The 24,424-nt window shown below is 45.3% G+C and overlaps 3 protein-coding genes across 7 annotated transcripts in view; 2 read left to right on the top strand and 1 right to left on the bottom strand.

Moving 5' to 3' along the window:
• The window catches only part of DRD4 (dopamine receptor D4), a 101,628-nt gene that overhangs the window by 72,684 nt on the left and 4,520 nt on the right, over window positions 1-24,424 (bottom strand). The window contains exons 1-2 of one of the 2 annotated variants that reach the window (XM_075928257.2): window positions 19,210-20,723; window positions 18,647-18,773 (exon numbers count right to left, since the gene is read on the bottom strand). In XM_075928257.2, coding sequence (XP_075784372.2) covers window positions 18,647-18,733 — 87 coding nt within the window. In that variant the 5' untranslated portion in view covers window positions 18,734-18,773; window positions 19,210-20,723. Of the gene's footprint in view, window positions 1-18,646; window positions 18,774-19,209; window positions 20,724-24,424 lie in introns of those variants that run through there. The other variant, XM_025185555.3, reaches the window with a different exon arrangement.
• Window positions 1,761-14,878, top strand: SCT (secretin). Its single transcript, XM_025185556.3, has 5 exons — window positions 1,761-1,852; window positions 5,520-5,624; window positions 8,018-8,122; window positions 12,427-12,546; window positions 14,688-14,878. The coding sequence occupies exons 1-5, from the start codon at window positions 1,764-1,766 to the stop codon at window positions 14,788-14,790; spliced, it is 522 nt and encodes a 173-aa protein (XP_025041341.3). The 5' UTR covers window positions 1,761-1,763; the 3' UTR covers window positions 14,791-14,878.
• The window catches only part of CDHR5 (cadherin related family member 5), a 33,562-nt gene continuing 30,591 nt past the window's right edge, over window positions 21,454-24,424 (top strand). For 2 of the 4 annotated variants that reach the window (XM_089778696.1, XM_089778697.1), the window contains exons 1-2: window positions 21,454-21,705; window positions 21,945-22,120. In XM_089778696.1, coding sequence (XP_089634822.1) covers window positions 21,624-21,705; window positions 21,945-22,120 — 258 coding nt within the window. In that variant the 5' untranslated portion in view covers window positions 21,454-21,623. The remainder of the gene's footprint in view (window positions 21,706-21,944; window positions 22,121-24,424) is intronic. The other 2 variants (XM_006124870.5, XM_089778698.1) reach the window with 2 other exon arrangements.

A 24,424-nucleotide genomic window follows, 5' to 3' on the forward strand; every position in this document is an offset into this window, starting at 1 on the left:
CGGATTTCCCTATTCTGAAGCTGGAAATTAACATGCCTCTTCCGGAGAAGGGGCCAATGTAGACGTAGCCAAAGTGTGCCATCTACTGGCATATAAAAATACGCGTCACCGTTCTTAGACGTGTAAGTCCCATAAAGCTATTATGTAATACAGGTGATTTCACAAGTACAGCTCAAGCTGAGGCCACCTGGAGAAACAAGCTGCAGAAAATAAGCACTCAAGGGGAAATGGGCCATAGCTGCTCATATATGAGTCACAATCCTATCTGTGAGAGTGCAGAAGGGTAATTTGTGCTGATGTGATAGACTTTAGAAAGGAGCTGGTTGGGTGTCTGCTGCTACAGGGCTGAGCCTTCTAATTGGAATTCAGTGAAGTTGAGATTCTTTCTGTGGGATTCTGGGCAACAGGGAGGCAAGTATATTTCTAGCCATCCTAGACAGTGCTCACTGAAAGGAACCTCTCATGTAGCATGCACTCGCTGTCACTATCCACCTCCTCCCACTCCAGGCTATGTCTAGACTGCCGGCTTCTTTCAGAGGAAGCATTTCCAGAAGAGATCTTCCAGAAAAACTACTTCCGAAAGAGAGCGTCTACAGAGCAAAAGTGCATCGAAAAAGCCATCTGCTTTTTTAGAAAGATAGCGGCCACACGAATGGACGCTATGTCACATTTAAGCTGTGATTACTATGGACAGAGAGGCCACCAGGGCACCTGTGCTTTTTCCTTTTCTTGCGAAAGAACTCCCTCTTCCCCATCCACTCATGCCTTTTTCCAAAAGAGCTCTTCCGGAAAAAGGCTTCTTCCTCTTAGAAAGAGGTTTACCAATGTTGGAAAAAACCCTCTGTTCTTTCGGGGGGGTTTTTTTTTCAAAAGAACATGATTCAGTGTGGACGTAAGTGAAGTTTTTTCGGAAAAATTCTGCAGTATAGACATACCTCCATTCTCCTCAGTGCTGATGGAACATGCTTCACTTCCTCCCACTGCTTTCTCACAAGCTTGCCTGCTCTGAGGGATTTGTCCTTCTACAGGCTATAGTTACACCTTAGTGTCCATCCACATCTCATGCTTCAACTGCAGGTGGCCATCTTTCAGGGAGAGGTTAAAAATTTAAATACATATCAACATCTGCCTGAAGAGTTTCTATGAAGGTACAAATGTTCGGATTGGCTATGCACTCCTTTCTAGGGTCTACTTGATGGCTTGTACATGGCTCGAAGTATTGGCAAGCCCCTATCTGGTGTGGATGAATTATAGAGTTATAGACTTTTTTGCCTGACAGTTTGAAGTATTAGAGTTGGATTTCCTATGGCAGCTGAATGTGTTCAATCGTGGTGGTGTTGAGGTTGTTTTCATTATTGTTTCTAGTCTTTTTATTCCTAAATATACGGCTAAATCCATCCCTGGAGTTTTGATTTAGATTGAGATACAGCAGAGCGAGGTTTGCTCCATTGTGTGATACCACAGATTTATTACCAGTCTATTTGTTCTTTATTGCTCTGAAACACAACATCAAGACACCAGAACTGGGATTTCACTGGGGGATGTAGAATGAATAGCTTGTAACATACCGGCTGGACAAATTATTTAGGTGTGCTCATCTTTTACATTTCTCAGAATGCTCTCTGTTGGCAAGAGCTTCCTTATTTGATTGCGACGGTGTTATTAGTGTAGCAATACAGCAATAGCTGATGCTATGCTACCGGTAAATTGTTCCAAACAAAATAACAGGGTCGTTCAATTCATGCTTCATTTCAGGAGACATCATGGCTTCCCTGCGGACTGGGCTCTGGCAGCTAGTTATTTCTGTGGTTGTCCTGTCTCAGCTCTCAGCCACGCTTCCTCTTCTGGAGAGGTGAGTCTTTTGGAGATTCCATCCCGTAACTGGGTTGAGACACAGCGTTGTGGCGCCTCCTACTGGACACACTGGGAATTAGCTCAGTCCTCAGCAGGGTGCCCCCTGCTGGCCGGAATTTCACTGAATCATCACTCTGCACCCTTTCTGCATTCTAGCTGTGGACCCACATTGCTCCCAGGACCTCTTCAGGATACTTCCCTCCAGTAATGCCCTCTAGTCCAGTCTCTTGCCCCCTTTCAGGGGTATCAGCAGTCCTCCATCTTGCACTTGCCACCATAGCCAACTGCAGCCAACATCTAGCCCCTCACACAGGGAGAAGCTGAAGCCAGTATAGGCCACACTCTTGTGGTGACTACATGCGGTGAAAAGAGGGAAGAGAGGACCAAGGCCTGCCCATTACTCTGGGTCTTGGTCCAGGGACCTGCTGGCAGCAGCCTTCTCCTGCCCTCCTTCACTCCCTTATACTGCCTCTTATTCCCTGGGCCACTTCCCCTGTCACCCTTATACCTCCTTGGACCCTGTACCAAGCTCCCCTCTCTCTCTAGCTCCCCTGAGTCTGCTCAGCACTGCTCTATCCAAGGTGCTTTCTCTCAGGGAATTGGTCCTGCATCCTCCCTGGCCAGGACACAACTCAGTGCTCTGCTGAGCAGCACCTTATAAACAGGACTGCCCCCACAAGCTATACTCTGATTGGGTCCCCTAGGAGCCCTTTCCTCATTGGCTAGGACTCTGTACGTGCTTTCTTCAGCCTACTTTAACCCCTTCAGCCCAGAGGAGGACAGCCACCCCACTACACATCCCACTTCTTCTTTCTAGGATTTTCTGTTCTAAAGGTCTACCAGCTAGGTCTTGTCTATATACAGAAGTTACAACTGTGTGTTTGGGTTTTAAATTGATTTGATTAAACCAGTGGAAGTGTTTGTGCAAACACACTTATTATGGCAGTAAGAACAGAATAAGCTAAATTGAAATGACCCATTCTTCAACCAATTTATGCGCCTACATGCAAATTTGCTTCAGTGTAACTAAATTAGGGCATGTCAACATAGCAAATTCATGGGGAAATTAGTACAAAATAGCTAGGGGTATTAATTTAAAGCACAATAGCTATTCTGCATTAGTTCCCCTGTATGCATGCTAAGAGTGCTTAATTTAGTCCACTTAACTGTTTACAAAACATGGATAGCGCCATGCCCTTAGCCAGGGTAAATCAGTGTGACTTCACTGAACTAGACCCCCTACACACCCTGAGGAGTGATAATAAGTGCACACTGGACATTTCTTCGCAGTGAAACATCCATTTAAGTGAGATGTCACCTTTGTTTTGTTTTTAAAAAGTTATTAGCAATACCAAGTATCATGACCTGATTTACACAATGCCAAAGCATGCTAGGTACCTTACTGGGGCATGAGATCCCTGCTCCAAAAAGACACTCTAGCCCAATCTTGCAAATCCCATTTCTCTAAAGTACTTATTTGTACCTTATTGCCCAACCACCTCAGAGTCTTTGTTGTATTTCTCAGAGATAGGGCAGTATCTTCCCAATTTTACAGATGGGGAACAACACCACACACAGAAATGAACATAAGAAGGGCCATACTGAGTCAGACCAAAGGTCCATCTAGCCCAGTATCCTGTCTGCCAGCAGTGGCCAATGCCAGATGCCCCAGAGGGAGTGAACACAACAGCTAATCATCACGGGATCCCTCCTGTCATCCATTTCCAGACAAACAGAGGCTAAGGACACCACTCCTACCCATCCTAGCTAATAGCCACTGATGGACCTAACCTCCATGAATCTATCTAGCTCTTTTTAAACCCTGTTAAAGTCCTGGTCTTCACAACATCCTCGGCAAGGTTAAATGACCTGCTCAACATCACACAGGAAGCCTTAGACTTAGAGGGCTCGTCTACACTGGCCCCTTTTCCGGAAGGGGCATGTAAATTTCACCTATCGTAGTAGGGAAATCCGCGGGGGATTTAAATATCCCCCGCGGCATTTAAATAAAAATGTCCGCCGCTTTTTTCCGGCTTTTAAAAAAGCCGGAAAAGAGCGTCTACACTGGCCCCGATCCTCCGGAAAAAGCGCCCTTTTCCGGAGGCTCTTATTCCTACTTCGAAGTAGGAATAAGTAGGAATAAGAGCCTCCGGAAAAGGGCGCTTTTTCCGGAGGATCGGGGCCAGTGTAGACGCTCTTTTCCGGCTTTTTTAAAAGCCGGAAAAAAGCGGCGGACATTTTTATTTAAATGCCGCGGGGGATATTTAAATCCCCCGCGGATTTCCCTACTACGATAGGTGAAATTTACATGCCCCTTCCGGAAAAGGGGCCAGTGTAGACGTAGCCAGAGTGTTTGTCCCTCCCTTTAGTAGTTTCACTCCCCCTCTTGAAAAACATTACACCCAAAGCACAAACAGTCTATATCCCCTGCTGGTTTTTAATCACTCCTTTGAACTTCCTTTGTTTTCCCTCCCTCCTTGATGACTCTATTTACTACATTAATGCTAATTCAGGCAAGCACACATTCCTTTGTTTAGCGCAGACCAGACTTCTGCCTGGACAGTGCTGTGGTGTTTGGAACATGTGCTAACAGCAACATTATGGGGTAATAATATAACTTCACATACAATACTGCCAAACACATTTCTGCAGGACAATACTGGCCAGCAAATTATGAGTTTTCAAACACTACCTTACCAGGCATACTTTGTGGAAGGATTATTACATTAGTGTGTAAGATAAGAACACAGGAGTGTATTCCATCACACATGGTGATGAGCAAGCTCTTATAAACCTTCTAAAAAGAAATACAAGGCATTTTTACTTTCCAATTAGTATTTTAGAAGGTGTATCTGGTTTTGCTTGGTGTTCCTTAACTCAATTAATTTTTGTTTTTTGGTAAATAAAATTAGAATGTACATGCTGCATTTAAATCATTGCTCGGGGATGGAGATGGAGATGAGGGGTTCAGTATGCAGCTCCAGAGGGCACAGCCAGGGGAGATGTACATTTCCCCTGGCTGAGGCAGGTCCAGGTTCATCAGCCCCCTGCATTCCACAGCCAGAGTTAGGAATTCAGCAAACTGTGCACTTTCTCCTTGCTCACTGATGAAGAGGAAAGAGCAACCAATGTCCCTGCATGAATTAGGGGAGGCTGAAGCTCCCACCCTCCCTAAATGGCACCTGGGGGTAGGGGAATTCCCAGAGGTGGACACACCCCCAGCCAGCCCCTTTCACCTGTCTGGTGAGTCTGTCTCTTTTTTGTATAGTTTTATGAGACACCATCCCATTCCAAGGGCATCCCATTTTCCTGGTGCAACCAAACCTTTACTTTGTTTAAGTTATGATGAAAGGAAGCTGTAGACTGAATTTGGAGGTCCTACCTCTTAGTTTTTATTAGGAGCACTTGGACAAACAGACAGACAGACAAACTCTCTGAAATGTGTAGTAGATATTTGCTTCTTTTATGTTTTGAATATTTGCCTTTTACCCTCACCCCTACTTGGAACACTCCCATTTTGTTCCAGGGTAATTATGATTTCTATCAATTATTATCAATAGTCCATTCTCCCAGCTTCCCCCCTCTCCCAAAGGGATGGTTTTAAACACCCACCCCATCCAAAAGATGGCATTGCACCCATTTGGTTTTCTTTTCTAAATTCCCAGGGCTCGGAGACATGCTGACGGGGTATTTAACAGCGAACTCAGCAAGATGAATGAAAATGCCTATGTGCAGAAGTTAGTCAAATATCTCGTGGGCCTCAATGAAAGGTAAAAAATACTCGTTCTTCCCTGCTTGGTGCTGTTGTGACCTCTGAACTCCAAAGTGTAAAAAGATCATAAGCCTCAAAGAGAGGACAGCTTGGGGCTAGAAAGCAAATCCTAGCAAGCAGACTGCCCGGAGCCTGTTTCCAGAACACGGGCCAGATCCTCCTCAGGTGCACCTTGGATCCCCTGCATCTTCACAGCACCCGGCAGCCAGCTCAGCCACTCTAAAGGCTAAAGCTGTCCCAGGACTGCTCTAACTGGCAGTGTCCTCCAATGCCCCATTACTTCCAGCAAGAGCAGGGCTAGGCGTGAACGACACTAAGGAAGCTAAGCCACCTTCTGCCTGGGAATCCCAGCTGCTGCTGCAGGGTAGCTTCAGATTCTCTAGGTGAAATCTTTAGCAGCCAGAGCAGCCCAAAGGGGAGCCAGCCTGAAGTAAACTCCAGCCCTGGTGCTTCAGGAGCACACCCCATCTTGTGTGTAACCAATCGCGACTCTAAACAGCTCATTCATCAGCCACGCAGAGCTCTCTCAGCCATCACTCCTTCCAAACTCACTGGGAAGGGAGGCTGGAATAAGGACTTCCCCTTGCGCCGGGGTGTGGTGTCTTGTACACTCACAAGCCTAAGGTAACAAATGAAAAAGCAGAGAGACTCTGCTGCCAACTCCCCTTCATTGCACATAAGACTAAGGGGCTACAAGTCATCCCTCGCCCTATGTGCCTGCATAGGAAACCCTGGGGGGATAAGGCTGTCAATCAGAAGGTTCACTTATCTGGAATGTGTCTTGGATCAGGGACCATATATTTTTTCCTGCCTGGGCAGTGCCTAGCACAATGAGATCATGCTCCAGGACTAGAGCTCCTAGACATCACTGCAGTACAAATAATAAGGTATGGTGCTCCCATACCCCTCTGCAGGAGACACACGTTTCAGCACACAGAATCGGTGGAAGAGCAGCTTCTGTAGGGACAGTCATCCCTTTCCTGTGCAGGTGGGGGTGGGAAAGAGGAGGGAATGGGTGCAGTCTTAGCTCTGACCTTCGCCCCCTATGCTGAGCTGATGTGAAGGAGCAAGGGAAGGGAACTACTCTAAGGCCATGGCGACACTGAAGGGAAGATTGACACTGCCGCGGTCAATTTTCCGGGGTTTGATTTAGCAGTGAAGACCTGCTAAATTGAACTCAGCGGGTACCTCCCCCGTCAGCACCAGTACTCCTGCTCCTCATGAGAAGTACAGGAAGACAACGGGAGCATTTGCTCCCATCAACCTCCCACTGTGTGGACAGCGACTTAAGATACGTCAACTCCAGCTTTGTAATTAACGTAGCTGAGGTTGTATAGAGCTCCGCTCTAGCGTAGACCAGGCCTAATAGTGTCATCCTGAAGCTAATTGCTCTCTCTATGGAGCAAGTCTGGGAGTTACAATTCCTCCCTGGTGCACTCCTAAGCCAGCATAACTGCTCACAGCCACTTACCCAGGGCTGGTGGTAAAGTGACAATCCAGCCCGAGGGCTACGTCTGCACTGGCATGATTTTCCAGAAATGCTTTTAACAGAAAAGTTTTCTGTTAAAAGCATTTTTGGAAAAGAGAGTCTAGATTGGCACAGATGCTTTTCCGCAAAAGCACTTTTTGCGGAAAAGCGTCCATGCCAATTTAGACGCGCTTTTGCGCAAAAAAGCCCCGATCGCCATTTTAGCCATCGGGGCTTTTTTGTGCAAAACAGTACTGTGCTGTCTACACTGGCCCTCTTGCACAAATGATTTGCACAAGAGGGCTTTTGCCCGAACAGGAGCAGCATAGTATTTCCGCAAGAACACTGACGATCTTACATGAGATCGTCAGTGTTCTTGCGGAAATTCAAGCGGCCAATGTAGACAGCTGGCAAGTTTTTCCGCAAAAGCAGATGATTTTGCAGAAAAACTTGCCAGTCTAGACACATCCAAGGTGTGTAACAGATGCCAATCTTTCAAAGCTATTGTTAAGGAGCAGGGGAAATGATGTGCATTTAGCTTCCCTGAGATACATGCAACTAGATGATGTTTTTGCTGTAAGGAAACAGCCCTGTTATTAAAAAAAAAAAAAACCTGCCCATCCTTTCTAAATCTGAACATCTGGGGATGATCATATCTCCTCTAGAGTGAGCCATATGCCCACCTAGAACTGTCCCTTTTCAGGTACGTACCTCAGTGCAGAATTTGTACAACAAGAGATGCAGCTTGTCTGAGCTTTGGGTCAGTCCCAATAAACAGCGTTGGGAGACGGTGCCTGTCTTATTCCATACTTAGCAGGAAAGGCCCAGCTGTGCTGCAATCTCAGATGGAATCGAAATCCCTTGGAATAGAGAGAGTCCCCTCAGTGCAGGCACATTCATTTTCTCTCTTTCCTGAAATGCAGGTATCAGAGGCACGCGGATGGCATGTTCACCAGTGAACTCAGCAAGATGAGAGAAAACAGTCAATTTCAGAAACTAATCAAGTCTCTGGTGGGCTACAAGCGCAGGTAACAAACAAACACCGGGAAAGGAAAGTGACTTCTTGGCAATTCAATTGGTCACAAGCGTCATCTTACAGCTAGAAAACAGGCAGCCAAAATGCAGGGTGACAGATCCCCCCCCTCCTCCAGTGGGAGAGAGTAGTGTGTACTGCCTGGACTTCTGAAACCCTCAGGCACCACAGCAAACGCTGTATCGTTCTCTACCTCACTCACTACTACTGCTGATCCTTCTTGGATTGCTTGTGTCTGATGTACAGGGGCAAGCGGGTCAACTCCTCTCTGCAACATGACCCTGCCCACTTGCGTGTTATTACATGCAAAGCTGGTAGCATTGCCTAGGAAAGCTGCCCAACATGTCTCATCATAGGACTGTATCTTCGTGTTGCTTATAACTTGCCAAGCTTGACCCGTTCGTGCTGAAGTTTTCTATGCTGGGTATCTGCTTCAGGGTGACTATTTTCTGAAAGGTTTCAGCCAAAATGGTTTGGCTACTTCAGAAAGCAAGATAAGGGGGAAAATACTTTGTTTTGCCTGTATTAAAAAGTCTCACTGAGAAACCTAGCATCCCCCTCAGGTTGAATTTTGAGGCAGGGAGGAAACCTGGTACCCTCGTATCAGGATTGTGCCTTTTGTTGTCCTTGTGGAAATCAACCCAAATGTGGCCAAAACTTGAGCCTCTAACCAGGTGCTAAATATGTGATAGCTGAGAATTTTCAGTCTGGTTACTAAATTTTCTGAAGATTTTGATTGCACTGGGCATGCTCCATTCCAAGGCTACAGCTGAGCACAGGCAATCTTATCTCTGGCATTTCCTAAGTGCTTGATTTTGCAACCTCACCATTCTTTTCACATTGCTTTTTTTTTTAATGTAACTAGTCTTACAGGAGCGGCTAGCAACCTTATTTTGCTGGCCACTGTATGTTCACAGATCGAAAGAGAGAATTTGTCAGTCAAAATAAAACAGGCAGAGACAAGTGAAATCACTTGCCTGGGATCACATAGCAGAACTGGGAAGAGAACACAGGTCTCTTACATTCCAGATAAGCAGCCTCTCCATTGTCCTATTTTGCCTTTCATGTAAGTTTTGGGCTATATGGGGTAGGGGCAGGGACTGTCCCTTTCTGTCAGCCAAAGCTTGAGCTCCCCAACCTCCCCCAAAGTCAGTCAGCTTATATGTATCCATGCAATACCCAGTGCAGTGGGTTCCAATCTAAGTAAGGCCTATAGGTGCTTAGTGCAAAACAATCCACCATGGCCCCCTGGGTGCTAGCAAATAATTAGATGGAGACATTAAGGCCTCATTCAGTCCTAACCCTTTCCTCAAGAAAAGAGGTGGCTCTTATAACAAATAGCCCTAAATATCTATGTAGCCATTCTCCAATAAAAGTTAGCACTTCAGGTGATGTAAACCTGATTTCAGAGGAATGTACACCAATATACACCAGCTGACAATCCGGGCATTGTATCTCAGAACTGGTATGACAGCAAGTGAAGGAGGAAAATCTTTCTAAGTAGGCAAGTAATGTGCAGACTGAAGAATAAGCCTTGGCTTTGTGTATTTGTACTCTTGTGTACTAGTGTCCCCGAATCCTCTGGACTGGAGGAGCCGGTAGAAGTCTCTGGCTATATTGGTCATGCTGAAAATGACTTAGACTCAAAAGAGAAGTTCACTAAACTAAGGACTTTCCTGCGCTACGTACTGAATCTCAAAGGAAAGGAAAGAGGAGAATTTTGTATTATTTCCTTATTTCCCTGTGCCTTTTAGCTACTCCAAAGCCTCCGGCTTGATCTCTTCACTAAGTAATCCTCTTCCCTGGACCAGATGTGGTCCATGGGAAGGGAAGGAACTCCCACTGGCAGTGCCATTGAGGGACAGATCACACCACCTCTTGGTGTTCTTTTCTCTGGGCACTGCTATTTCCCCATCTTTTCTTCTCTTCTCATCCCCCTTTTGTGACCACTGACCCACGTAGTAACTGTAGCCATGACTGTGCATCCTTCTCCAGAGCTAACAGCTACACCGCTTAAGGAGGTCAGTCTCTGAGATGTTGCATGAGTGAGGCCACTGTTTCCTTGTCTTATTGTTCCTGTTGTGTTGTATGAGGCTAGGATAGTCCTGGATTTTACTTCCTTGTCTCTGATTTCATATTTATGTAAATATGTCCTGAATATTACAGGGGACAGATAAGCCACCCAAAAAACTCTAGCAGCCTCTGTCTGCTGCCACTTCTGTTCCCCAGATGAGATGTATCTAGAGACACTGTCTGGTACTTATAAGTTCCCTACAGTGCACCTATAAGTACACTGACCATCCGGGACAGTCACGTTTTTAAATCTCCTGTCCCAGTGTTCCCATAGAATATTGAAATGTCCCAGAAATTGGCGGGTGGGGGAGAAAGCCTCATAAGTACCTGAAGTAGAACAATACAGTCAATAGCAAAGCAGGGTTCAGTTATATAACAATAGCCTGTCCTCGTCTGTTAGGGGAAGATGATCACAGAAAATCATTTCTCTTGTTTCAATACTACGAACGAGGCAGAATCCTGCCACACTACACAACAATGCACTGAGAGAAATGCTGGATATGCTCCCCAGTTCAACCTATTCCAGCTGGCTAATACATACACTGCCCTCGGCAGCATGGCAGGAAATCAGAGCACAATTTTTCCCTATTCAGAGGAGCAACAAAGTGGATTTCTGCTGGAGAGGAAGCATCTATCGGCACTGCTCTTTGCTGCATTGGCTTCCTCTCCTTAGAACAGAAGTGGGCTCCCAGAAAAGCAGCAGCAAGTTAATTAAAGGCCCAAAAACTTTTGCCCTAGAAAAGTAAGATAATTTTCAATGGCACATGTGCTTTCGCCTATGTCACCCCTGCAATAAAAGCAGAAGCAGCACTTCCCAGCAATGCCCCGGAAGGGAATTATGTGTGGGGTCAGTCTGATATGTCATCAGAAGTCACTGCTTCTACATATCATGGCTGCAGCCTAGCAGGACGTGGCAACCTGTGCCAGCCTGTGAAATACACAGCCTCTCAACTGCTATGCCTACTTGCAGTCCGCTATCCAGCCACTAAGTGTCTCTGTGTGCTATACTGTGTTCCACGCAGTGCGCACTCCTTCCTAAGGGAGATAAAACTGGGACCCAAGCTGTGCAGGAACTTGTTTGTGTCAGTTGTTACAGCTATTTTCTTTACTAAACTTCTCTGGTTTAAGAAACCCTGTGATTCCACACAACATGACATCCTTCAAAACCATGGAAGGAAACAGGCTGTCACACTGTAATAAGTCCACACTACCAAGCCTGTTATTTCGAAATAAGGGGCTGCTTATTTTGAAATAATAACTCTTGCTTTCTATGAGGAATAACGCTTATTTCAAAACAGTTATTTTGAAATAGCAGTAGTGTGGACGCTCCACTGCTGCTATTTCAAAATAACTACTCCCCAGAGTCATTCAAAGTAATTACTCCCTAGTGCTTCCTAGGGCTTTACATCGAGGTAGCACATCCACATTAAGGGAGCCTGCCTTGGACTAATTTTGAGGCTCCCTTGTAGTGAGGCTGCGCTATTTTGAAAGTTATTTTGGGAGTTATTATTTCAAAATCATTTTCTAGTCTTGACATGCCCTCAGAGACTAACTATATATATACTAGCTGGAGTTACCTGGCGTTGCTCAGGAAAGTTGATATAACTGAGGTGAGGAGCCTGAGGGGAGTGAGGGAGAAGGGAGTCGTGCGCCTGCCGCCGGCGCCCGAGTCTGCCCTCTGCTTCCTTGTCCCTCTGCCAGCCTTAGTGACTATCCCCACCGCTTCCCCCGGGAAGCCACTTTTCCCCACACTGCCAAGCTCCGTGCAGCCCCGGGGAGAGGCGTCGGTCTTTCATCTTGTCCCTCCCACAGTACCTTAAAACCTCCTGCATGAAAATTTGGTTGCGGTAGCTCTTATAGTGTCCAAGTTATTAGCGCACAAACATACAAACATTCTCCTTTCTATATTATAGATAGATATTTAGACTCAAGAGCTTTTGTGGGTAAAGGTAACAACCACTTCATCAGATGAGTTGGAGTGAAAAATAACAGAATCCAAAATATATTCAATGCAACTCATCTGAAATGGGTTTTACCTCCCAAAAAAACCTCATAATTCACTGTGTAATCAGATTCAGTGTAGCCTTCACAAACTGGCTTTACTCCAGGTATCAGATCAGAACATCTGATTCACAGCAGCCCAGTTTTTGCTTGAGAAAACACTCCTCAAGAGTAGGAGGCATGGGTGGCTTTAACAGTGTTCTTCCCCCTTCTCTTCCAAATCAGCACTGAGATGGACAGCTCTGAAGAATTAACCCACACAGCGATACCCAAAAGACATGAGAATGGCAACTCTTACGAGGACTTTTGCTTCATGTGGTTGTACCATCACCTTGCGAATGATAGGTATGTACCATATATGTCATTATTCCAAAATAACATAGTCCACGTCTACACTACAAGTAGTTATTTTAACATAATGTCAAAAGAATGTTGAATTGGAGGACTGCTTATTCTGACTCCTGTAACCCTCATTTTACGAGTAAGGAAGTCGGAAGAAGAGTGCTCTCAGAGTTCCTGCTGTGTAGACAGTGCCAAAAGTCGAAATAAGCTATTTCAACTTCAGCTATGAAATTGCCATAGCTCAAGTTGTGTAGCTTATTGGGCTTTAGCCCTGCTGTGCAGACATGCCCTGAGTGGCTAAAGTGTTTGCTTCAACAGGGATTTGAACTCTGGACCCTCAGGTGAAGGCTAATGCTCTACCAATAGGGTAGCCAGGCTCTCACAGCTCATTTTATTACACTCATCTTCTCCTTCCATTGGCTTCAAAGGAACTAGTAGCATGAGCAAAGCTGTACTTGTGTTTAGCAGGGGACTTTCAAAAGTGCCTGTGTGATTTAGGAGCACAAGGCCTATTGACTACATGACATAGGCCCAGATGTACAAAGCTATTTGGGCATTTTAAAAGTGCCTGTGCAGCTCCGTGATACTGAAAGCATCTTAGATGCCTAAGTGCTGTTGATTTCAGTGATCATTTAGGCACCTATCAGGCTGAGCCACTTCTCAAAATCTTAGTGGGTGCCTATCCGCATCTTTAGGCACCTAAATACCTTTGAAATCTGGCTTTAAGTCACACAGGAAAATCTTACTCTGACAGGCTTTGCAGCTCAGGGCCTTTAGTAAATAGCTTCAACTCCAGAGGGGGAAAGCACAGCTGAGCCCACAAGTTCTGTGCCAAGAAATACAAAAGGCGGTAATTATGATGTTTGAAAGAGCGGGGGTTAATTATAATGCAATTGAATAACTGATCCTAATTCCTTTGGTCTAATGATATACATGTAAACTGTGATAGGATCTCTATTAAATCCTCAAAGGCAATGGTCAACCCTAAAAGATAACATAAGAGTGAAAAAAAAATGAACTGGACTGTGTACATGTCAGTTGGTGACACAGCTCATGACTGGGTTCTATAGAGGGCACTCATAAGACCCAGAGTTGAGACTTGATCCTGCTTATACTTATCAATAGTTTTGGTGCGTGCATGAATCTCAATAGGGCTAATACGATGGATAAACATTCACAGGATCGCAGCCTTACCTGTACACAGAACATCGGTCTACCTCACTCTTATCACCAGTGACCTTTAATGCTAAAGCTACAAGGACAGAGTTTCCGCTGTGTGGCTCAAAGTAGCTCAACTGACCTCCGTGGATTTACAGCAGCTCAGGATCTGATCCAGGGAAAGTTTAGACACATTTTAACTAAAGCAAACCTGCATCATTCCTCAGCTCCTCCTGACGTGTTTTATTGTTGCTGCGGCCCTTATGTTAGGTCTTTGTTGTCACAAATGTTTCTATCCAGTGCCAGCCTGCCACGGCCTACATGTTTGAGAGGTCGTTTGCCTGAGTATCAGGGACAATGCCATAGGTGGAACACAAGGTCAATTCTATGCAATTCTTCAGGATAATTTTGATGATGTGCTTATCAAGATCTAAGCACATGCACTGTAGGGATGTTAGATATCGTATAACTGAATAGTCTCTGGAGGTGGGGCTGGCAGCCGAGTGCGCTCCTGGCCTCTCTCCTGGGGAGTCCCCTGCCACTCCGCACTGCTACACCTGTATCAAAGGCAGCAGCACGGGGTGGCAGCAGCCCCTGTTCATGGGAATCCGAGCTCTCCATGGGCGGGGGCTGCTGCCGCAGACCAGCCTCTGGCCACAGTGAGCTTGGGCCACTGCAGACAGACGTTGCTGTGTAGCAGCCTCCCCTGTCTCCTTCCCCATGCTGGTGGGGGGGCAGGCAGCACCACAGAGCTGGAGCTGGGGGGAACCAGCCTCTCATTTTGTGGTTGTACTGTGCCCTGTGCAACAGGAGCTACTCTGGGGGTAATCTACCCCCATCAGGCTGAGGATAATAATCTGGGGAAAGTGGCAGGTGTTTTATTTTACTTTTTGTCCTGAACTTTGTAACTCAGTCCCATTGCCACCCTATTGTCCACTTCCCCTGTGGAACCCTGGACTAGCTGCCTGTTGTCTGCCCTACTACAGCCTGTCAGAGAGCGATGCAAGAGAGGCCATTCAGACGACCGGCCAGTACCTTTGCTCACCACTGATTGAAGAGATGAAGGCAGAAGTGTCTGCTCTGGACTAGAATTGAAGGGGAAAACCGCAGCCAAACCTCTCCATAAGCTACAGCATGGTGGGATAGGTTCCAAGTATCTTTTACAAATAAATAAGGAAGCTACTGAATCTGGCTCAAGAATCAATGATGGGATCAGAAACAGCCGAAGCAACAGTAAAGCAATTAATGTAATCAACGGCACTGTGTGTATTTTAGTGTGACATGGAGGCATGGGAGCAGTAGATAGTGCATGAATGATGTAACCACTTAGACATGAATGATGTAACTGCTTAGACAGTACTTTGTTCCAGGCTTGACTATTTCTAAACTTTAATAAAGGTTCCTCTGCAGCACTTGTGTTTTGGTTTCTCTGGTCATGCACAAGCAAGCTACTGAAAACAGCAGCAAGGCTACCTTGCAGAGCACAGTGGGGATGGCTACGCCAATAATTGTTCTTCCTGCTTCCCTCTCTCCCTGACCCTGTATTTCTATATGCATGCCCATGCACACAGTCAGATCCTCAGCTGGAATAATTCAGCATAGCTTTAGTAAAATCAGTGGAATTACCCTAGCAGAAGATCTTGCAGAACAAAGAGGGTCAGAGTCTCACCATTACTCACACACACCAGTGTTAGAAAGACAGAGCAGGAGACATTACACAGACAGGGGAGCCAACAGCCAACAGAAGGGTGGGGCCAGGAGCAATCAGCCTTCAGAGCTACGGGTACTGCAGCATGCCCCACCCCCACCCCTCAGAGCCGCCTAGAATGCACCACCTGGTGCTCTGACAGCGATTTAAAGGGCCCTAGGCGATGAGTCCTTTTGTATCACCTCGTCCTGAGACAACTGCCCACTTTGCCCTCCCCCCACCCCCATTGGCAGGCCTGCACACAGACAAAGAGGCCAATGCTTTTGCTTAGCAGAAGATTTCAGAGAGGTGGTGGGTTTTATGGCAGATAAATCTTTAGGATCTCAGGGGGAACTATACTACACTGATGGAAACTGCATTGGTCAATTTCCAATCCATTCTGCCTTTCTGGTTACAGGGCTGGTCTTCTAGCAACTAGGCACGGCAGCCAACTAAAAAGCAGCCATTCATCCTTAATGCTCAAGTTTGCATAGACTTGTCAGTCACACTGTGGTTTCGGTGCTCTTTCCTGGCCAAAACTACTCGATTCAAATATCAGCTCTAAAAACAAGGCTGCTGAGAACATATGGTATAGAACATTCTATGTTGTCTATGCGTCTGTTTATGATGTAGCTCGTCAGAAACGTGCCATTCGTTTTTTTCTTTCAGAGACATCTACAAAACAGTTAGCTTCTTACACAATACCCATCCTATCCCTTAAGATAGTACTAAAGAACCATTCCCACCTCTCATAGGCCAGCTTCCATTTCTTGCAGCACATGGGAAACCAGGCTGCTGTAACTTTCCATTACAAACGTGTTAGAAAAATCTCAAAGGAATCATTGGAAGAATTTTTATGTTATTAAACCACTAAGCAGCATGGCCAAAATTTTCAAACCTGGCTTTGACAGCACCTTAGCTGGGACTTTCAGATCAGCCTAAGAGAATCAGAGACCCAAGTTCCATTGAAATTCAGACCTAAACTTTCAGTTAAGTGCCTAAAATATGGATGTGGACTCTTCAGAGCTTGCTTATAACATAGGCATTGAATGAATTGCGACTGAGTCTGGCAACTGTTCTAGTGTCAAACTTTAAGGCAGGGGTGGGCAATAAAATGATGGTGATTCACCAGGGATAGCCCGTAGTAGGCTGCCACTGCTATTTTTACCTGTGTCTCCACAGATACGGGTGAGAGCAGGTCCCATTGGCCTCAGATCATCGTTCCCAGCAAATGGGAGCTGCGTGAAGCAGCAGAGACCAGGACATTGTTTTCCATAGCTCCCATTGGCCAGCAATGGTGATCCATGGCCAATGGGGACAGCGCTCACCTGTACCTGTGGAGGTACAGGTAAATATAGTGGTGACAGCCCACTAGCAGCTAACCCTGGGGAACTGGATCCAGCCCATTGGCTGGTATTTGCCCACTCCTGCATTAAGGGCTTGTCTTCACTAGGAAATGTAATTATGTTTAACATGCTTTAACAATTGAGTTAGCTGCCCTTGTCTGTGGTCTCCAGTCAAGCTACATTCGGACCTTGTACCAGCTAATCGTGGGTCGGATTTACCCCTGACGTGATGCTGAATGGGACATGTACCGCCCTCCACTGTGCCAGCTAACTCAATGACTTAAAAGCAAAGTGTAAGATAAGATTACATTCCTGTAGTGGGAGGTGCCTCAATGGAGCTAGTGTTTGGACCTGCTGAGTTTATTGTAATATACCCTGATTACAACGATTATCCTGATTAGATCTGCACTTAAGGGTCAGCACTAGTGCTGGCTACTAATGTGTGAATCAGGGTAATCCCTCGGTGACATAAGGCCTAATTGTAGAGCAGGGGTGGGGAAACTTTTGAGTCAGAGGCTGCTGACCCACAGAAAAATCAGTCGGGGGCCACACACAAGTGAGAAGCCCCTGACTGAGAAGGAGAAAGATACTCTCCACACATTCCCCTCATACACCAAAGCCTAGGGGGGTCCCAGACTAGTAGATTTTGTGTGCTCCAGCCCTGTAGGGGTGGGTGTGGGCACCCTAATGCTGAGCTTTAGGGGCCAGATCCAGGCAAGCCAGGGACTGCATTGAGCTCCCAGGCCTGAGGTTTCTCACTCCTGCTTTAGATCCTCAAATGTGAGCATTTTGGCCCAGGCAAAGAGCAGTGAATACAAGGTGTTGTCATTCTGCACCCATTTCAAAGGGAATGAAGTTACATTCCAGTTTATATGACCATCTCCCACTAAAAGACAAGTTGGATTTTGGAGGATGCATGCACCTTGGAGACAGAGGAAAAGTGATACATTTGTTATACTGCCGAGCAGAAGAACAATTACTAAGAAACTGGCCAATAGGAGCTGAAGGATTGTGCTGGGGGCGGTGGCAATGCACAAAGTTCCCCTCTCCCCCTGGCATGATGCAGAAAGCCACAGGGAGCAACCAGCCACTTTGAGCAGTGTGGAGCTTCTTTATACTGCAGAGTGGGCCATGGGCTGCATTAAAGGACTTAGAAGGCTGTATCCGGCCCACGGGCCATATCTTGCCTGTCCCTACTTTGGAGCCTGTACTTGAAACACTACAGTGGCACAGGTGCACTGCAGTAGAACTTGAATGGAGACATGATCTACGCTGGCAGGAGGCACAGGTAATCTGTCTCTGGGAGAGGCTGATGGAAGACTGTCTGCACCAGTCCCTGCCAGTGATCCCTTGAATTTGTCATGTCCATGGGCAGAATGACTTGTTATGTGCAGGGAACTGGAGTAAATGCAGGTCTGGGGACAATGCCCTCACCACATGATGGAGGGTATGGGGGGCACCCCCAAGATTATGTGTCATCACATAAGTCATTCCGCACATGGACAGTGTGTGGCAGGGGTGGGGCTGAGGGATTGGGGTACGGGAGTGGGGCTCAGTCAGGGCTAGGTCAGAGGGTTGTAATGCAGGGCGATGGCTCTGGCTGGGGGTGCAAGCTCTGGGGCAGGGCCGGGTGAGATGTGCCTCTCCACGGCTGCTGCGGCTCCAACCAACACACTCGGGGGATGGAGCACCTCCCTCCTGGTAGCAGAAGCTCTGAGTCAACTCCAGGTTTGGTATAATGGCCGGGGGAGAGGGACTTGTTCTTTCTGTCTCTCCCTGCTGCTGCCTGCACTTTACAGTCAGGCTCTAACTCATCTTCCCCCTCACCTCCTGGACCTCCACCCATCCCCTCCAGTCCCCCCACCTCTCTCCACTGACCCCCACCCATCCCTTATTCTACCCACCAACTCACCTCCTCTGTGTTCTCGGGAGGAGGCGCTGGATTAGTGGAGCCGTGCCATGCGGCTCTAGTAATTAGATGTGCAGTCCTCCACAGCATCCTGCGTGGCCGTTCAGACTCACATTGTCATGGCTCCACTCTGGAACAATAAATGCAGGAATGGGGGCCAGCAAAAGTACCCCAAAACCTTATCTACCAGGCTTTGGTATAAAACTTCCCCCCAAAATCTCAACAACCTAGATTTGGGGATAAAATCTCCACTGCCACCAGCTAAATATGCTAAAGAAATCAGGGAGAGACTACTTGGGAAATCTCACCCCTACAGTACAAACCAGGACACAAAAATTAACCAATACCAGGTTAATAAAAAGAAAAGAGAAAACTTTTATTATCACCACAATAATCCGGTTGCAAGCATAATAACTAGATGGAAAAGTAACAAAATAATATACTCATGGAGAAACTCCAAGGGCCTAGAACTTAGTTACAAAGGAGAGCCAAAACATCAAATCCCATTTCCAAAACCATAAAATAATAAAACCTAACGGATTTATCTAAACTTTACCCTAACTCACAGAAAGTCAAGAATTGTTTCTTGGAGAGAGAGACATGTCTGTCTCCTTCAGCAGCTGGAGAGAACTCCCAGAGACAAAGAATGGAAACCCCAAAATTCCTTTGTCCTAGTTTGAGATTCCTACCTACATTCCTATTGGCTAACTCGACCTGAGTTAGGTATAGTTAACCCCTTAGTCTCCAGGCTGCCAGCTAACCCTCATGATCATGACACACACCCTGCAGGGAACATCGGTCCTTGCTTTTAGGAGCTTGCAATTTAAATATCCATGATAAAAAAAGATTTATTATGCCCACTTTACCAATGGAGAATTGAGTCAGAGTTGAAGTGACGTGCCCATAGTCACCCAGGAACCTTGTAATTAAAGCCAGATTTCCTAGATACCAGTCCAATCCAGACAACCCTCTTCTTGCTTTTTCCCAATCCAGTGTTTTAGCCACAAGACCAATCCTCCTCTTCAAGTGCAGCACATCAGTGTCTCTCGACCTTTCCACATTCTGTATCTCTTTCAGGAGTCTAATTTGTCCTGCATACTCCCAAATTACACTCACTTAAAAACTACTTATTACAAAATCAGACAAAAATACAAGAGCATCACAGCTCACTAATACTGAAAAAGAGGCCACTTTCGCACATTTGAAATTTAATTACAAATGAGTAGAAGTATAACCACTGTACTTACACTTCAGTATACAGAGTAGTATGTAAACAAGTAATTGTTCGTATGAAAACTGAATTTGTACTGACATCCAGGGATGTTAAATTTAGACATTCAATTAGCCAATTTGCCAATCTATTTGCCAACTATTCAATTAGCCAATTTGCATCAACTATTAAATTAGTTAATAAGGGTGCCCCCACCTTTGAAGTGTAACAACAGAGGTATATGAGCCTTTGGCCGAGAACCACTGCTGCTACAGCCTCCAGTCATTCTCTTCAATAATCCTTTTAATAAGATTTTTTTAAGCATATTTAGGAAGTTTTAGGGTTACAAATTCTTTGCCAAATACATGGCTGAGATAAAACGAGAATGATTACAAGAGTAAGCTTTTGTTCTAAGAAACACCAGTAAAATTAGATCTCTCTGTAACAGGGGTGGTACTATAATGCAGAGTGAGCTTTTTGACACAAAGGAGATTTTTAAGAACATATTTTTCTATTGTGCAATCTTGCTCAATAGTTTCATTGTAACTCCATCACTCATTAGGCTCAGACATGGTGCATGATCACATGGGAATAGACAGCAATCGCTGACTGATTCATGCTCCAGTAGTTTTAAAGAAACACAGGGAAACATCCTATGATAAAATTTGAATACTCTGAATTCTCGAGTGTCTTTCAGCTCAGGATCTCAAAATGTTTTGTGGATATAGTAGCCTGCAGCATGTGCAAAGTGATCAGCAATTTCGGGAACTCAGCTAGAAATGGTCAAAAGAGCGTTGATTTTCATCAAGTGCTGAACACCGACTCTCTGAATATCAGCTTCCCTCAAAGACATCTTTGGTTGGGCAGCCAAACACATGATTGAAGGCTTCTAACATCTGAGGTAGATAAGTTATATCAATATTTTGCATCTGATGGGGTGGGGGAGGCAGTAATTTGCTCTAGGCCACCAAAGAAACACATAGTAGAGCTAGCAGGAGAACATGAGCGCCCTGCTGGTCCAAACAAAGCTGTAGTTCTGGCTCCCAGGCCATTGCTGTACCCAGGCCTGCCAAGAATGTGCACAGTATTTCAACATCCCAGAATGCTCTGGGATGAGAAGCAGGAGGAGAGCATAGATAATGTACTGGAGAACACAGCTGGCTATGGAGCTGAGCTGATGTGGGCTGTATAGGACAGTGCTGGCCGGCAGCGAGTTGATCTGACAGAGAAGTATTCCTTAAGTCCCTATTATTTCCACCATGAAACATCCCCAATGGAGCAGAGAGTGTGTCTCTGGTACATCTGAAGTGCAGTCTTGCCTCAAATCATCGGCTCACTATGACCCGCCAGCATGCGCTCTACCTGCCACTGAGAAGCACGGGAAGAGACAGAACTTGAAACGTGCCAACACCCACCCCCTCACTATGTTAATTTGTGGACATTCAACACCAAATCCCAAAGCAGGTGGGATACTTTAGTTTTGCTGGACCCCTCGGCATTGAAAATCCAGAGATCCAGAGCCGAGGAGAAAGTGGGATTCACTGCTTATCGCATAGTGAAACCCAGAACCAGTAAATAAGTCATAAATAAGTTAAACAATAAAGCAGGGAGGCAAAGGTTGAAGTGCAGCAAGTGGGAGTCTGCCTCAGACAGGCGATGTTCTTTCCTTCCTGGAGCAGCGACTGCACGACCAGGCTTCAGTGACAACACAGAAAGAAAAAGTGGTGGATCAGATTTGCTCCAAGACGTGGGCTTCTTTCTGCTTCTCACATGGCTCTTGCGGATCAGTCCCCTGCTGTAGTGCTCTTTCTGCTGCTGCCTCTAACACAAGTTCTGGCACAGGGCACCGGAGGTAAGGCTGGGTCTACTCTTTGGAGTCCTACAGAGGACATTTTCCCTCGGAGCAGGTTATTCCATAACTGCCTATTGCGGGGGTCTCTGAAGGAGCTGGTGCTGAGTCCCACTAGCGATAGATTACTGGACCATGAGTCCAATCCAGTCCAATGGTTCCAACACCCAGACAGAACCGGCTGACAGGTTCGTGCTGACTCCGACACAAATGATCTTTTTTTTCCCCCTTCCCCTCACCAGAATGTTCTGTAGGAAATGACAAGCCAACAATAAATGAAAACAATCTGCCTGAAGTGGTTGTTACCACCATTACAATGAATCCTGGTGTCACAGTAACAATTGAAACCTCAGAGGATTCCCGTTGGTTTGAAATTCATAGCACAGACTTGATTCTAACCAATTCCTTGGATTATGAGGTAAGATTTTAACTGGAAAGAAAGACACACTTAGTGGCTGAGTTAATGTTGTAAAATGCTCTTCTGATATAGAGAACAGATTATCTGAAAGAGATGTGATCTGAGTCACAGTACAACTGGATTTTAAAATGGCGTCAACATTTCCATTATTCTGACATTCGGCATCCTGAATAGTGCTCGTTTGTATAACTAGAACTTTCTCTTTCCCACCATCTCTCTCTCTTCTTAACCTGAGGTCTAGAGGAAAACCAAGAGGTGCAGGGAGAACATGGGCTGGACATAAACATCTCATAGGGAAAAATTTATTAAAGGGGACTCTCCATTTTGTATTATGAAAGGATAGAAGAAGTTGATAAAATACAGGTACAAATTGAAGTGAAACAGACAAGTAAAAAAAAAAAGAATGCCGTAATACGATTACGTCACATGAAGGTTGATTACTAAATACTGACAAATTTTATAAATGCTTTTATATAAATGTTAGATAGTAAGGTAGGTGAATTTGAATGCCTGGAATTAAAGAGGATATTGATCTAATAGGAATTACAGAAACTTGATGGAACAAAGACCATTAACAGGAAACAGCATTACCAGGATACAAAATATATAGGGATGATAAAGCAGGTGGGCATGGTGGAGATATATGTGAAAGAAAGTATATAGAGTGAAGCAGAGTAAAAATAGTCAATGAATCAAATTGTGCCATAGAATCTTTACAAATAGAAATTCCATGCTTGAATAGTAAGAATACAGCAGTGGGAATATACTAGTGACTGCCTGACCAGGATAGTGACAGTGATTGTGTAAAGGCTCAGGGAGGTCAGAGAGGCTACAAAACCAGGAAAAATACAACAAAGAAGGGAGATTTCAGCTAGCCCCATCTTGACTTGGTGCATGTCACCTGAGGAGGGGATGCAGAGATAAGGCATCTAAAGACACCATTCGTGACTTCTTCTTAGAGCAGCTAGTTCTGGGACCCACAAGAGAGAAACAATTCTTGATTTAATCCTAAGTGGTATTCAGGTCCAAGAGGTGAATATTGCTGTTACTGAGCAGTTCACCTATTATAATATAATTAAACTAACATCCTTGTGAAGTGGGGAGTGGGAAATACCAAAGAAACCCTGCACAGTCAAATTTAATTTCAAAAAGGAAAATTACACAAAAGTGGGGCTCAACAGAAATTAAAAGGAACAGTTACAACAGTGAAAGGCCTGCAAGTTGCATAGAAACTTTTTAAAAACATCATAATACAAGACTCAAACTAAGGCTTTGTCTACACTGCAAATTTTTGCTAAGGAAAATATGCTAATGAGGGACTTGTTAGCATAAGTTGCGATATCATTAGCATATTTTCTGCCGTTTCTTTTTGCGCAAGTGTTTTTTGCACAAAAAGAAGCAGTGTAGCCACTTCGGTTTTGCGCAAAAGCCCCCCATTTGTGCAAACCGGAAGTGGCTACATTGTTTCTTTTTGCACAAAAAACCCTTGTGCAAAAAGAAATGGCAGAAAATATGCTAATGATGTTGTGACTTATGCTAATGAGTCCCTCATTAGTATATTTTCTGCCGCAAAAACTGGTAGTGTAGACAAAGCCTAAATGTATGCCACAAATGATAATTAAAAATGTTAGTGGACCAAATAAATGCCACACATGGGTAAACAACTGTATTAAAGAGGCAGGAGAGAAAAACAATATATGGTATATACCTGATCATAAGCCCTTTTGTTCATAAGCCAACCCCCCACCAGTTAAAAAAAATTGCAATGACCCATTCTTAAGCCAACTCTACATTGGTGGTTTGCAAACTTCCAGTCTCAGCTCATCAGCTAAAGCCACTGGCACATTGGAACATTTTGTTTACCTGAACCATCTGCAGGCACAGAGCTTCTCCACTCTCATTGGCTGGTGTTCACCGTTACCAGCCAATGGGAGCTGCAGGAAGCAGTGTGGGCCAAGGGACGTGCTGGCCACCATTTCCCGTGACTCCCATTGACCTGGAATAGCAAACAACAGCCACTGGGAGTTGAGGGGCTCTGTGTCTGCAGACACTCCAGGTACATAAAACATCCCAGCACGCCAGCAGTTTGCCTTTCTGGGATGGGAACTTAAGTTTGCCAACCTCTCTCCCCCCTCCCCCCAAGTTAAAAAAATTGATAAAACACAAAGACTCATTCATAATTTGACCTCTGCTCTTTACTGCACCATTTTTTAATAAAAAAATATTAGGCTTATGTTCGAGTATATAGAGCAATTAAAAATTGCAAGTCAAATCTTACTGAGGAAAATAGAAAGGAGCATAAAC

Source organism: Pelodiscus sinensis, chromosome 5 (genome assembly GCF_052426305.1).
Source record: "Pelodiscus sinensis isolate ZL-2025 chromosome 5, ASM5242630v1, whole genome shotgun sequence".
NCBI classification, from domain to species: Eukaryota; Metazoa; Chordata; order Testudines; family Trionychidae; genus Pelodiscus; species Pelodiscus sinensis.